General features: G+C 48.0%; 2 protein-coding genes across 3 annotated transcripts in view; one reads left to right on the forward strand and one right to left on the reverse strand.

Moving 5' to 3' along the window:
- Nucleotides 1–248: 248 nt before the first annotated feature.
- SOX4 (SRY-box transcription factor 4) lies at nucleotides 249–4,527 on the reverse strand. The gene is made up of 2 exons (XM_082638084.1): nucleotides 3,024–4,527; nucleotides 249–2,173 (listed from the first exon to the last, which is right to left on the reverse strand). Exons 1-2 carry the CDS (start codon nucleotides 4,398–4,400, stop codon nucleotides 1,964–1,966), a joined length of 1,587 nt encoding a protein of 528 aa, XP_082494210.1. The 5' UTR covers nucleotides 4,401–4,527; the 3' UTR covers nucleotides 249–1,963.
- Nucleotides 3,377–14,622, forward strand: part of LOC309813318 (uncharacterized protein) — a 172,148-nt gene continuing 160,902 nt past the window's right edge. The window contains exon 1 of one of the 2 annotated variants that reach the window (XM_082638086.1): nucleotides 3,377–3,500. The gene's annotated coding sequence lies outside the window, so the exon portion shown is untranslated. The remainder of the gene's footprint in view (nucleotides 3,501–14,622) is intronic. The other variant, XM_082638085.1, reaches the window with a different exon arrangement.

Raw genomic sequence — 14,622 nt, forward strand, 5'->3', positions numbered from 1 at the left:
ACTCAGAAAATTCCTAGAAAGCATGTAGAGTTGACACATACTCAGCTGACAGCATCCTTTCAGGGTTAGGGCCTGCAAAATCTCGGCGAGAGGAACTTAGTAATTATTTCTTAATAAGATGGCATTTAACAGGCCTCTCTGAAACTCACTTGTTTCAAAGCTAAGGCAGATGGTGTAGTTTCTAGAAACCATAGGGCCCTTCCAATCTTAGGCTCTGGGCATAATAATGACAAAAGTCAAGATTTAGGGTTCAGTTCCAGCTGATTTTATTTCCTTCTCAAAAAAAGTTATTTACAGAAGGTATATATCAACAATCTGACAGGCAGTGAACTTGACATGATTAGCTGGCATGATTTTTTTCTTTTTTTTTCCCCCAAACATTGTTTTTTTGTGGCCTTGAATTTTAAGACAAATATTCTACACGGCATATTGCACAGGATGGATGGCAAAAAAAAGTTTAAAAACAAAAACCCTTAACGGAACTGCCTTAAAAGGCAGACGTCCTAGTGCCTGTCATGTTATATTAAACATACATACACACAATCTTTTTGCTTATTATAATACAGACTTAAATGTACAAAGATGTTTTCCACTTTTTTCAATCTTAAACACAACAGCTATAAACCTGAACACATATGCTATCATCATGCCATAAGACTAAAACAATTATATTTAGCGACAAGTAGAAAGGATTAAATAGTCAAATACAAGAATGAAAAACGCAGTACATAGTGTCGCGAACTCAAATCGGCATTTAGATAGATCCAGTGGTTTAAACGGCACGTTTTTGTTTATAAAAAAAGTGCAAAAAAGATGTGGTTTACAAGTTAAAGCTACAGGATCCCTTTTTGCTGTAAATGCCCCAGTTTTAAAGCCTCTGGATACAACAGTATTTTGCTTAAAAAAATTGTTTTTCTTAAAATTATACAGTGTTTGGCTAATTCTCCTCCCCCTTTTTATAGGACTGAGATCGAAGGATGGACACTGGTGGCAGGTTAAGGGATACTGTCACTTTAAGAAGCCTGCAGATTGAAGTGTAAACATGGAGAAATTAGGGGCTGATTTTTTTAAACTGTGAGATATTAACCAGCCGCCCTATTATAAAATCAGGAAATCCAAACAGCGATTTACACCGATTAACACCCCCTTTATATATTTTTTACAAAAATACACTGAGAAAATAATCAAACGTTTTCATCTCTCTTGTCTTTTTTTGTTTTTTTAAAAGTGTCAAAAGTCTACATTTAAATATAAAAAATTAAAAGTTAAAACTCTAGCCCTTCAGTGAAGGAGACGTAAAATGGCGTGGGTAACAACAACTACAAGAAAAAAAAAAAGAAAGAAAGAAAGAAAAAAAGAAAGGAAGGAAGGAGTAAATAAGGAAATAAAAAGAAAAAAAAAGCAAAAGAAAGAAAAAAGGGACAAAATAAGAAAAAAAAATGTTTGGCCAGTATAAATACGTCCACATATAAAATGGCATCTGATTACATTTACAAGGAAAAAAAAAAAAAAACGAGGATGGAGCATCGGTGAGGGAAAAAAACACTTCTCATTTACACCTATAAGGAATAAACACATACACACTGAGAAAAAATTTGGTCCTGAATTGTTTTTTAAAGTCCAGCACAGATTTGAGTTGCGTTTGAATCCTTTAAAGAGTTAAGAATGAAAAAAAGCTGGTGATAATTTCTGTCGTAGGAATCAAACATAGCGCCATCTATCTGCTTTTTATATTATCCTACACTATTTTAAAAACTGCTCAACAGTCTTATACAGAAATCTTTAAAAGATAGACAGGATAACATGCTATATTAACCCCACCAGTGAAATAATCCAACACCATCACGATTCCGATTAAGAGAAGCAAAAAACCTTTTTTTTCCCCCCGACACCACTCGCCCTCCACTGCCCCGGTACCACATCAAACAGTCTCCTCTCCTCCGCGCCTGCGGGCCTTGAAGTCTCACCTCACTGATTTCAGAGATGTGGGAGGCGGAGGCCCAGGAGACGCCGCCACCTTCTCCCCAACGTGCAAATCCATTTCAGTTTTATTATTCGCCCCTGTCCAGTTCGTGTCTTTCTCCTCCCCGCCCCTCGCCCTGGCTGGTGTGGCTTTCCAACTAGGTTCTTGGGTCATTTCCGAGCGCCGGTCACTCAACATCTCCTCCTCCGGCTGCAGGGGCAAGAAAAAAAAAAAGAAAAAGAAAAAAAAAAAAAGTAGAGGAAAAAAAAAAAACCCTCCAAAAACAAAACGGGAATTCGCCAGCGTGGAGTCTCTCAGTCCCGGCGCTCGGGTCCGTGCGACCCTCCAACATCTGCTGTCGGTCAAATTCGACTCCCCGGTGCCTTCTGTCTTCTTGGGGGGGGGGTGGCGAAGAAGGATGGGGGCGGGGATGCTAAGAACAAAACCCCCCGGGGGCGCGCTGGATTTTTTTTTTCTCCTCCTCTCCGGATCAGAAAAAAAACAAATATAAAACACCAAGGGGGCGATGAGAGAGGAACGAGATTCCTTCAGTCTCAGAAAACTACCAACTCGGCTTCTGGCCGGGGGTGCAGACAAGTCCGGAAGCTCGTTGGAAGCGGTGCGGGGCGAGGGGGGGGGGTCTCTTCAAGCAAAGGGGAGGAAACTCGAAGTCGCTTTTTCGCCATCAACAACAACATCAAGAACAACAATAAAAGGTCGCCCCTGTCTACCTCCGCCTCCGCCGCGTCCCTCCGGCCAGGGAGGTGGGGGATGGGAGCGCGGGTCCCCAAACGCCGCCGCGCTGCTCTCCGACCACCGGGACGCGGCCCAAGCCGGCCCTGCTCACTTTTTTTTTTCCTTTTCCTTTTTCCTTTTTTTTTTTTTCCCTTTTCTCTTGCAACTCTTTCTCTGTCCGCTTTTTTTTCTTTTTTTCTTTTTCCTCTCTGCCCCCCTCCCCCGCCCCCCGGCCCTCTTCTCCCAGCCCGCGCGCCCTTCAGTAGGTGAAGACCAGGTTGGAGATGCTGGACTCCAGCCAGTCTCCCGAGATCATCTCGCTCACCTCGGGCGTGCAGTAGTCCGGGAACTCGAAGTGCGAGCCGGAACCAGGCTCGAAGTTAAAATCCAGGTCCCGGTCCAGCGCCGACGACGAGCTGAAGCTGCCCAGGGACATGCTCTCAAAGTTTGAGCTGGGGTTCAGGTCGAGCAGATCGTCTTCGAACTCGTCGTCCGAGGACGACGAGCCCGAGGAGGAGGAGGACGAGGAGGAGGAGTGATGGGACGAGGCCGACGAGGACGCGTGCGAGGGCGCGCTGGACGGGGCGGGCGAGGCGGCGCGCAGGCTGGCGTAACTACGGTGGTCGGCGGGCGAGCGGCCGGCGGCCGGCGACGAAGCGGCGCTACTACGGCCGCTCAGGCTCGGCCCGTCGGGCGAGCAGCCGGCGCCCCCCTCCTCGTACAGGCCGAGGGGGTCGCTGGGGTCGGCGCCCGCGCCCACGCCGCCGACGGGCGAGGACGACGCGCCCAGGCCGCCGAACAGGTAGACGCGCTTCACCTTCTTCTCGGTCAGGTGCTTGCCCGGGGCCGCGAGGCCGGCGGAGGCCGAGGCCGCCGCCGAGGCCGAGGCGCCGGGAGTCCGCGTCTTGTACAGCGAGTGGTGGTCGGCGGCAGCGGCGGCGGCGGCGCCCAGGGGCAACAGGGCGGCGGCCCCCGCCTGCTCGGCCGCGAAAGAGGAGGAGGAGGCGGCCGCCGCTTTCCCGCCGCCCCCGCCGCCGCCCGCCAGTATGAGCTTGGCGTGGGGCTTGCCGACCCCGCCGCCCGCGCCGCCCGCCACTTTGGAGCCGCAGCTCTTTTTCTGCGCGGGTTTGGAGTTGGCGCCGCCGCCGCTCGCGCCGCCGCCTCCTCCCCCCGCGTTGCCGCTCCCGCCACCGCCGCCGCCCCCGTGGCCGCCCCCGCCGCTGCCACCGACCTTGTCGCCCTTCTCCCCCAGCTTGGAGGAGGAGGCGGCCGAGGAGCCGGAGTTGGCGTTGCCGGACTTCACCTTCTTTCTGGGCCGGTACTTGTAGTCGGGGTAGTCAGCCATGTGCTTGAGACGCAGCCGCTCCGCCTCCCGAATGAAAGGGATCTTGTCGCTGTCTTTGAGCAGTTTCCAGCGTTTGCCCAGCCGCTTGGAGATCTCGGCGTTGTGCATGTCGGGCGACTGCTCCATGATCTTGCGCCGCTCGATCTGCGACCACACCATGAAGGCGTTCATGGGCCTCTTGATGTGCCCGCTTGGCGTCTTGCACCAGCTCGGGTCGTCGGCCTTGCCGCCCGTGGAAGCGGTGGAGCCGGGAGTGGGGGAGGAGGCGATGCCCAGCTCGAGGCCGGCGCCCGAGTCCGAGCTCTCGCCGGCCAGCAGCGCTTCCGTGTTCTCGGCGTTGTTGGTTTGCTGCACCATGGCCCCGGCTCGGCGGGCGCCCACGCGCGCTCACACCCTTGCGGCGGCCGCGGCGCAATCGCCGGGCCCTCCCGGCTCCCGGGGCCAAGCGCACGCCGAGCTGGGGGACGCGCGCGGCGGCCGAGCGGGCGGCTCAACTCCCGGCCGGGGCGGAGGTGGGCGAAGAGAGAAAAGTCTCCAAAAGATGCGGGGCGGGAGTACTCCGCCTCTTGCAGAGGAGTTATAGTTCCCAGGCTGGAGAGTCTCCCTCCCTCTCTCTCTCTCTCTTCTCTCTCTCACCGCGCCGCAGTTTGCGCTGTCTCTCGGCTCCTGAGTCCTGGAGACCGTGCTAAAGTGGAGAGGAGTTTCTTGAATGCTGGTTGCTGAAGCTTCGAATGCAAGTTTCTCGCCGCCTCCCAGGCAAGTCTGTTTTTTTTTTTTTTTTTCCTTCCCCTGAAGCAGTTGATTCCAGTTCACGAGCGCTCTCAGGAGCTCAGGAAAGCGACATAGTCTCTATCACTTAGTCCCTCTCCTACAATGCAAAGCAGAAAAGACTCTGGCTCCAGGACTCTCTGTGGGCGGAATCGGTACTAAGGAGTTTGTGCAATTATTTTGTTGCAAGGTAGGAAGCCAAAAAGCCTTCATGCAACAGACTGGCATGAATAAATGTATGTTTCCCCCTCCCTTCTGCAAGAAGGGAGCTGGTAATGGCAGAGTTCCTCCAATGCAGACTCTTAAAGAGCGTGCAAGAACTAGAGACCCGGGAGCGAAACAGGCCTCTTCCCCTCACACACTGTTTCCCTTGCTGCAGCTTAGAGCAGACCCCAATTCCGCCTCGCGTCTCTTTATCCTTTCCCAGTCTTGGCCGCGGCCAATCAGCCGCTGTAACCAACGCTTCCTCGAGCCAAGCCCCTCCCCTGGGCTTCCCATTGGCTTGGAACCCGATGCAATAATAATCTCCGCGTGCAATGAGAAGCTCCAAATCTGACCTCATTCCAATTTACAGAGCAAACTTTTTAAAAGGGCTAGAAGTACAGCTGAGATTTCTGCTGCCTCTTTTCCTTTTGCTGTGCGTGCCTGCGTGTGCGTGTGCGTGTGTGGTGTGTGGTGTGTGAAGAGGATGTTAATGCATGAAATTATTAAGGGGAGAGACGGAAATGTATTCTAACCATTATGTTAGATAACAAGGGGCTTAGAAGGGGGGAAGGGTGAAATACTGTAAATGGAAGCTCTCTGCTTAAAAGCCAAGTGATTATTTTTATTAGTTCTTTTCAGTATTGGAATAAAGAATCAGCCTCTAGTGCAAAATCTGTTCCTCGGCTCCTTCATAAAGCCAAGGATGTAAAAGGGGGAGGGGAAGCCATGACAATAAATCAGTAGATATTGAAAATCATTAAGAAAGCGGTACCTAGACACCTGTCATCACAGTTATTTTAACAATTCCAGGTACAGCACAGATGTTGAAGTATTGTGTAAATCCCTTCAGAGCTATTTTGGTGCTGTTTGTGGAAGGCAGAGAAGAGGAATTTTTGCAATAATTACTTGCTCTCTTAACCAAACAAGGGTTAACTATGGTCATTTAATGATTTAAACTCCCCTATAAATCCTGGATAGCCCAAACAGAGGAGCTTTCCACTGGAACACATTAGGCAGTGTTCCATAGTTAACTCAATGGGAGAATTTCCATAGAGTTTTGTGTAAGGTGATAATGGTGAGCAAAGAATGGGAATCAATTTTACTTTCTAAATATTTGTTTTCCACATTATCAAAATTAAAGATAGCTTCACTCTCCATCCTTCTCTCCCCCACACCCTCCTCCTCCTTTCCTATATATATTTTTTTCTCCTATATGTTTGTTACTTCAATCAAATGGAACTAAAAGGCCAAGGCAAAGAAACTGTAGAAGGCAGTGGTAACTGGTAGCAGAAGAGAATGGAAACTCTGGATTTATATTAGACCTGGCTGCTAGTCTTTCTTACTAGTCCTGTGACCCTGGGGATGTGACCAAGTCTCAGTTTTCCTCATCTGTGAGGTGGGAACACTAGGAACTACTTCATATAGGGTTGTTGTGAGGGTTCAGTGAGCTTGATGTATAATAAGCCCTCAATGAATGCAGTTATCCTTCCCTTGATAATTCAGATTCCAGAGACACTCCTTAAAGTAGAAGCAGCATGTTGTTCAAGAGGCTAAAATCGAGGATGGCCACCAATGTGAAAAAATAATTACAGGTCATGGATGTGAACTGTCCAAGGACCACAGTGGCAACCTTGTCATCCCAGTGATTTGAAAAGAAACTTCACGAGCATCGTGAAGAATGCAGCAAAGAAAAGGTGCCTAGGTAGTCAGAATACATGTTAATTTGGCCACAAACGTTTGTTCCAAGGTATGAAAATTAAAATTCTAGTAAAAATTGGTCTTCCCTAACACCATAATAGTAAACTGTTTTTCTACAGGCCAGTGATAAGTGGTTAGGTAGGGCTAACCCAACACAATTAGGTCAGCTTTCGATTCAGATCAAACTAGTGCTAGGCAGCAGATTTCTATTTATCTTGTCAAACTTTTGAAGTATGTAGGTTGGCGAGAGGCCCAGGTTGTCAGATTTAGAATTTTACTGGAAAGAACACCCTTTGGAGACATCTGACTGGATCTCTGAGGATCAACCACAAGCAAGAATGTTTTTGTGGGTAAAAGCAAATAATTTTTGACCAGTAGTTACCCAAGTTATATATTTTTTCCTTTAGAAGGAGAAACAAATCTTGAAAACAAACAAAAAACCCACAGGCACCTCTTTTGCATATAACAAAGTTGGGTGTGTCATCAGGCTTTTTATTTTCTTTAGTATTCCCACTACAACACACCCCTACATGTTATCAATCTGACATAAAAATTACTCTAAGAGATCTATTATTTATAAAATCAATATTTTCACCAGAATAAAAAAAAGAATAAATACTATGTTTATTTTGGGATTTGCACCAACTAATGATTTGAGGGTATGGCTAGTTTGTGATATTTCAGTCAAGGTGAGTGAATAATTTAATCAATGTAATTGATTATATTTCCAAAGCCATTTATGAGTCTACCAGTGAATATGATCAGGGAAAAGTGGAAGTTAAAGCAGTCAGAGTACTTTTGTTTATGTTTAAAGCATGCACACACGCGCACACACACACACACAAAAGCACACAGAGTTTTTAAAGTGTGTGCTAAAAATAATATCCACTGGCCTATTTCTATTGTCAGATGTATTTTCTATACTTCAACAAATCTAATCGATGTCTTTAAGACATACCATAGTTACATGCCATTAAGGGAGAAAAACTGCCAATGAAACTAACATCCCCATAGTTGTAAGACATCTGAGATGTTAAAAATGAAGTTCTTAGAATGAAGAAATATATTAGTAATCTCTATTGACTATAAGATTATTATAGTATATATGAATGCTTAGACTTCTAAAGTAGGTTTGTGCTTATGTGTTAGTAGTCCTCTTAAACTGTAAGAAAACATGTGACAAATGGCCTTTTATTAAAGTCATCTTTCTCACCAACTGAGTATGTGCACGCTGGAATGTATTAGGCCCCTGAATACCAAATAATGAGATAAGATTTCTGTGTTCTCATTACCTAACTTCATATGCTTTGTAACCAGTTTTCCATTACTGACATTTTTTCCCAAATACCAGATATTTGGTGGCCCCTACTAAATCAGTACTCAGTGTTCCCTCTGCTGGCTTTGCAGTACATGAAGTAATTCTTAATGCTACTCTTTAAGCCATATTAACAGTAAACCAAGATAAAAAAATTTGCAGAAAAATTCCTGCTTTAGAATAATAGACTATTTGTCTTTTTTAGCAATGATGCTAGACATTCCAAATTTTGAATTAAGGTAAATATTTTATTTAGTTTCCATTGAATAATGGAACTCTATTTGAGATGTAATGTAATATCTGCTAATTCATTTCTTTTCTTCTGCTCTCACACACCTGTACAACATAAAATCTCACATCCATAAAATGGTATGGGGTATAGATGGAAGTAAGATTCTATCCTACTGCTAAATATATTTCTATAGTATAGAGGGAGAAAAAAAAACCTGAAGGGAAATTAGTTTAACAAATCTCTTGGATTTGAACTGATTTGCAAGATTTTGCCTTGCCTTGGTTGTAGAAATTGTGATTGTAGGACCTGGTCTGACCTGACAACTATGCAGTTCAAGGAACATAAAGGAGTGGGGGGTGGGGAAACCTGTCTTTGTTACTTTAGCAGACAGGGAAGAAGCCTGAGAAATTGGATGTCATTGGCCTTTGCCAACTGAAAGGCCCCAGGCTTTTTGGTTCCACACCTTATGGAAAAGAACCCTCCGTCCGAAGCTGATTTACTTCTCAATCAAGTAGACAAACATAACTTGCACTTCATCTTTTTGGGCTGATGAAACTATTGGAACTGGACTTCCTGGGAAAGGGGTGGGGTTGTATTGAAAAACAATGTATGGAAGTAATTCTTATTTGCAAAATATCAAAATAGGATTTGAGGTTAAATGAAGTCCACGAATTATTTTTACTCTTAGAATAAACTAAGAGATAAGAACCCTGCATTTCTAATAATTTTTAATATTTTCTTTCCCCTCCTAACCAGTGACTGGCACCTGGTAGGTGTATGTATGTATGCACTTCATATTACCGCTAACTCACTTTTCCTTTCCTTTCAATTTTCTCATGAGAACAAGCAAAAAAATGAGTGTTTGCACCGGGCCACGTAGATTTGAAGCATGAATACGAGCTTCTGTCCCATTTCGCGAAGCAGAAGCAAGGCACACCCATCGGGAACCCGGGTTTGCTCTGCCACCAGCCGGCCCCCAATCCGGGGAGAAGCAGCCGCCAGGTGGCAGCGCTGAGCCTCTCTGCGCCCACGAGCAGACGTGGGAAAACGTGGGGACGGTCGGATTTCTTTCTTCTCCCCCTTCCTCCTCTCCCGAACCCCTATCATCCTCCACTACTCTACCTTCTTTAGGTAGCAGTTTAAACGATCAGCGGTTAATAGGATGTGTCGGTGAATTCTGATCTTTTTAAAATCATAAATCAGAGTTTAGGGCAACGAACCGCCGCCTCCTGTTCACTTGTCAGAAGCTCCCAGAGACTGGGGACGCCAAGGCTGCCTCGCGTTTGGATCTAGTAACTGAACCGGGAGATTATCAATTACCGTGTCAGTATCTTGCCGAAGCCGGCGCCTTACTTAAGGACTAGGAAAGGCCGCCCCTCCTCCTCAAAAGATGGTTTCCTCCGGCCCGACGCCTCGCCGAGCGCCGCGACTCGGTGGCGCAGGCACCGCGCTCTTCCTGCCCTGAGCTCGGCGAGGATTCGGCGGGGATTAGCGGTGCTCAGTGTCGCTCCGCCGCGGCGGCTGAGCCTCGCCTGTCGATTACAGTTACAGGGAGGAAATAAATTGGAATCGACTCCGGCTGTGCTTTTTGGAGGAAAGTCTTTCCTACTGTAAACATGTTTCGGGCGATCCTGTCAGCAGCACTTTAACACCCGTCTTCCGTTAAGGGTTTACGACCGGGGAAGAAGCCGAAGAGACACACACACACAACACACACGCCCCCTCGCCCTCGCCAGCTCCTAGCCCTCCTTTGAAGTTGCAGTTGGCCGCGCTAGCCGGGGGTGTGTGTGGGGGGTCGTTTCCCGGGCGCTCGGCTCCTCCATCCCCCCACCCCACCCCCAAAGCCAGCTGGGCCCTCGGCCACCTTGCCCAGTTCCGTCCCTGACCGGAACTGACAGCCACTTGGCCCCTGATCTCCAGCGCGCCCACTGCCTTCGCTCTGGACGCCTGAACGCTCTGTGCGCGCTGTGCGTCTGGAACCCACGCTCCGGCTGGCATGCGACATTCGTACACGGGCTGGGCAGCCCCTCCCTGGTCCCGTTGAGCGTGCAGCTGTCTGGTCTCTTGCAGGAGGGCAGAGCAGGGTGTGTGCGCGGCGGGCGAGGGGAGGAAAAAAAGCCGCAGGGCGAAGGGAGGTTGACAATTGGTTGCACCCGACCCTTCAAGCGTCCCCAGCGACTTCGGAGGGGCCAGCGTGCCTCGGTGCCCTCCCTCGTGCGGGAAGGCGGAGTGGGGGTGGGGTGGAGTGGCGGTGCCAGGGCCCCATGGCCGGGGCGCACCGAAGCCCCCAGTGCCTCGGCCCCGGGTCTCAGGTCTGGGAAGAGGGAGCTTCTGGCAGGTAAATCACTAGTAGAGGCTGCGCCCGAGGCGCAGTTACTTAGAAGCAGAGCGTTCTGGAGGAGGGGTTCGGCTCCCTTTGTCCCCCTTGGATTCGCGTGTTTCTGGCTTTCCACAGGCCACCGTGGCAGCCAGGCCCGGGAGCAGGCGTCCGGGTGGGGCTGCCAACACCGTCCCCCCCGCGGGGCTCCCCGAAACCGTCCCAGTGACCCCAGCACGCGGTGTGGATGGGAGCACAGCCAGTGGGATCCCCACCCCGCAACGCAGCAGCCAAGTCGAAGCAATTACAGTTGGAGCCCCACGGGGGAAGCGGCTGATTTCACTTATGGAAAAACGCTTCAACGAGAGCTAACCTAAGCTAACGTTAGCAAATGGGTTGACCTACAATTGGAGGGTGTGCGAGGGCGGGCTGGGGCGGGCGCGTCTGCCAGGGAGGGAAACCCGCTGGGGAGTGGGCAGAGGGAAGCGAGGCAAAATGTCAGATAAGAGACCGAGAGGAAGAGGGGAGGGGGAGGAAGAAAGGCGCTCGACTGCAGAGAGGGAGGGTGGGAAGGCGCGGAGACTGCACGGGCTGCCAGGTGACGCGGGTCAGAGGAGAAGGGAGGCGGGCGCTCGGCGGGCAGCGGGCGCAGGACGCGCGGGCTCCGCCAGGCACCAGATCTCCTTGCTCCCAGCCCTCCCCTCCCCGGGTCCCTCTCGGCCCGACATCACGTGTGGCACCGAGGGCGGCTCGTGGGGATGGGAGGGGTGGAGTGGAGCAGGGACCAAATAACTCCGTGCCCCACACCGCGCTGCACACCTGGCACCCGGGACTCGCCATCTGCTCCCAGCTCACCGCCTTTCGGGCCAGGGCTGGGGGCTTGGGGAGATGTAAGGATAGTGCCTGGGGAGAAGATGACTTCGAGTCAACCGAGGCAATGAACTCAGTCAGTCAATGTTTATGGTGCCCCTACTGTGTGCCGAGTGTCCCCCCCAGCTGCTGGGCTCAGGAACGCACCATCTGTTCCGTTGTGTATGTTGTACATTGTATAATAAATTCACAATTCGAACGATTATCTGTAAGGAAATTCGCCGTGCCCGGGAGGACGGTTGAGGCGGTTTGGGGGTCTGGAGAGGTGATGAGTCTGGCAGAGTAAGGTATGGAAGTTCTGTGATTTTCCTCTGCTTTTAAAAAAAATTATTTATTATCTTCGGCTGCGTTGGGTCTTTGTTGCTGCGCATGGGGTTTCTCTAGTTGCGGCGAGCGGGAGCTACTCTTCGTTGCGGTGCACGGGCTTCTCATTGTGGGAGCTTCTCTTGTTGTGGAGCACGGGCTCTAGGTGCGTGGACTTCATTAGTTGCGGCACGCGGGCTCTAGAGCACAGGCTCAGTAGTTGTGGCTCACGGGCCCAGCCGCTCCGCGGCATGTGGGATCTTCCTGGACCAGGGCTCAAACCCGTGTCCCCTGCACTGGCAGGCGGATTCTTAACCACTGCGCCACCACGGAAGTCCCTCTGCTTTCTTAAGTATGAGTGATCCCCCTCCCCGTGCTTCCTGTCCCACATTATCAGAACACAGAGATCAAAATTAACAATAACAATTTTAAAATAATGATTTAGTGACACTTAATCTGGGCTAGAAGGGTCCCCAAGTAACTGAAGCCTAGTCCATAAACGCTCAAACTTAACTCATTAATTTCACAAATATCACACCCAAACACTGCCTTATCAGAACCAGTGTTTTGTAATGTAACTTTACTACCCTGAGAGAAAATTTGTAGATAATATTTCCTACTATGGCTTAATATATTTTTTGAATCAACATAATGCTCAAACTACAATATAAAGGAGAAATAGGCACAAAATTTATAATACAATAATATACATTTCAAATGTGCATGCCCAGGTTGTATTTCACTAGAACATCCAAAATGTTGTCTAAAAGTTCCAAAATTCTCCCTAGGGAGTACTGTCCAGATGTGAATTAAGAATTAAGGGTGCCAGGCAAGTACTAAGGAATGGGAATGCTATCGATATACCAAAGTCTTAAATTCACAGTGGATGTTGTGGATTCTTGTAATAAATCAGCCTTCTGGTATTTATGCCTTTCGTGGATCTTACCCCATCGGCTCAGGATTTGGTCACATGACTTGTTTTGACCAATGGGGCATTAGCAAGCGTGACCCATGCAGAGGCTTGATAAGTGCCTGCACTTTGGGGTTTGGCCACTGGAAATCTAAAGAGCATTGTGTTGTGAAGAAGCTAGTCTGACTTACGGGGAGGATAAAAGGCCCTATGGGGAGAAAGTGATGCCTTGCCAGCGCTAGTGTCCCAGGCATGTGACTGAGGCTATCTTGGACTTCAGTAGGATTGTCAGATGACTACAGCCACATGAGTGATCCCAGATGAGTCCAGTAGAAGAATCACTAGATTGACAACGCACAGAATTATGAGAACAATACATCGTTGTTTTAAATCACTATGTCTTGGGTGGCTTGTTATGCCGTAAGAGAGGACAGAGTAGTAGTAATTACGATACCGTGTGACAGATGCTAAAATACAAATCTACCCAGAAGATTCTCTTTCTTTAGTGATTCCAGATCTTCCTTATGAGTTCAATCAATGTATTCATTAATGCCCATGGTGGATATAGGGGTGAGCCGGACTTGAATAACCCAGCTAGCTTATCTATTCTCCTTGCAAGTTGTGCTCCTTTGCCATTTCCCAGATTTTCCTGAAATTCTTTCTCCTCTCAGGAGACCTGCTGCCACCAGCACTGTTGTTTGTCTGTCATCTCTGTCACTCCTTCTGCTGTCTGTGGCCCTTCCTGGCTAGTGTGTTTCTCTCCATTATTTTTTTTTTCTTTTTCCTTCTTCCTGGTCTTACTTTTCATTCTCTGCTATTGCTTCATTTATTGACTTATGATCAGTAAACAGACCAACCATAGTAAGCCTTCAATTATTTGATTCTTTAGCTTATCTTGGCCTTTTAGTCATTGCTCCTGCTTGTAAATTTCTTTCAGTCAATTGTTGGAGATGGGATGAGTATCAACTCTCTAGACCCTGGAAAAGTGTAGTGGTCACATACAGGGTGTGATTCCAATGCCATGGGATGGTGTACTAGTCAGGGTTCTCCAGAGAAACAGAACTAATATATATATACTATATGTATATAGTATATATGTATAGCCATATATACATAGTATATATGGCTGACAGCTCTCAAGATTTAAAAGCCTGTTGTGTGGTTTTAGTCCAAAGGCCAAGAGACTCAAGACCCCAGGAAGAGCTGATGTTTCAGTTGGAGTCTTAACGCAGGAAAAAAGCCAGTGTCCCAGTGTGCAGGCAGTGGGGCAGGGGGAATTCTCTCTTACTTGGGGGAGAGTCAGTTTTTTTGTTATCTTCAGGCCTTCCTTTGACCAATTGGTTGAGGCCCACCCACGTTAGGGAAAACCTTCAGGAAACCTTCACGAAAACTCCTTCACAGAAACACTCAGAACAATGTTTGACCAAATGTTCTGGGTACCTCATGACTTAGTAAAGTTGACACATAAAATTAACCATTACAGACAGTTACCAATAGTCCTGCTTAGAGAATTGACTACTCAAGGATGGCCTTCAAGTATAGGTCGAATAAGTAGCCACCCAAGAAGGTGTTTTGATGGAAAATGGGAAGATCTTTAATCCTCCCTTCTGACATCTTAACCTTTCCCCCCACCGACCAATAAATAACAGCAAAGCTTATCCCTTTAGGTTATAATATATATTTTTCTAATTAAAATGCAGATTATCCAAGAAGGTGTTGCATTGAGCTACTACTAGGCAATAACAGCTTACAGTACAGTTCTCTATAATAGCTTTTCTAGTAGGTTCAAGTAGGTTTTAACATGAGTGGGAGGGGTTGAGGAAAGGGTAAAAGAGAAGATCACTTTGAGAAGGGAAGGTTTAAATGCAGTGCTCTCAGCTACAGCGTATGGTATGATGGATGAGAAAAGGAAGAACTAAAGGTTAAAATTGCTGCCCCCTTTAAACATATAGCTTTAATTTC

Source organism: Mesoplodon mirus, assembly GCF_964341445.2.
Source record: "Mesoplodon mirus genome assembly, chromosome: 12".
In the NCBI taxonomy this organism is placed as follows: Eukaryota; Metazoa; Chordata; class Mammalia; order Artiodactyla; family Ziphiidae; genus Mesoplodon; species Mesoplodon mirus.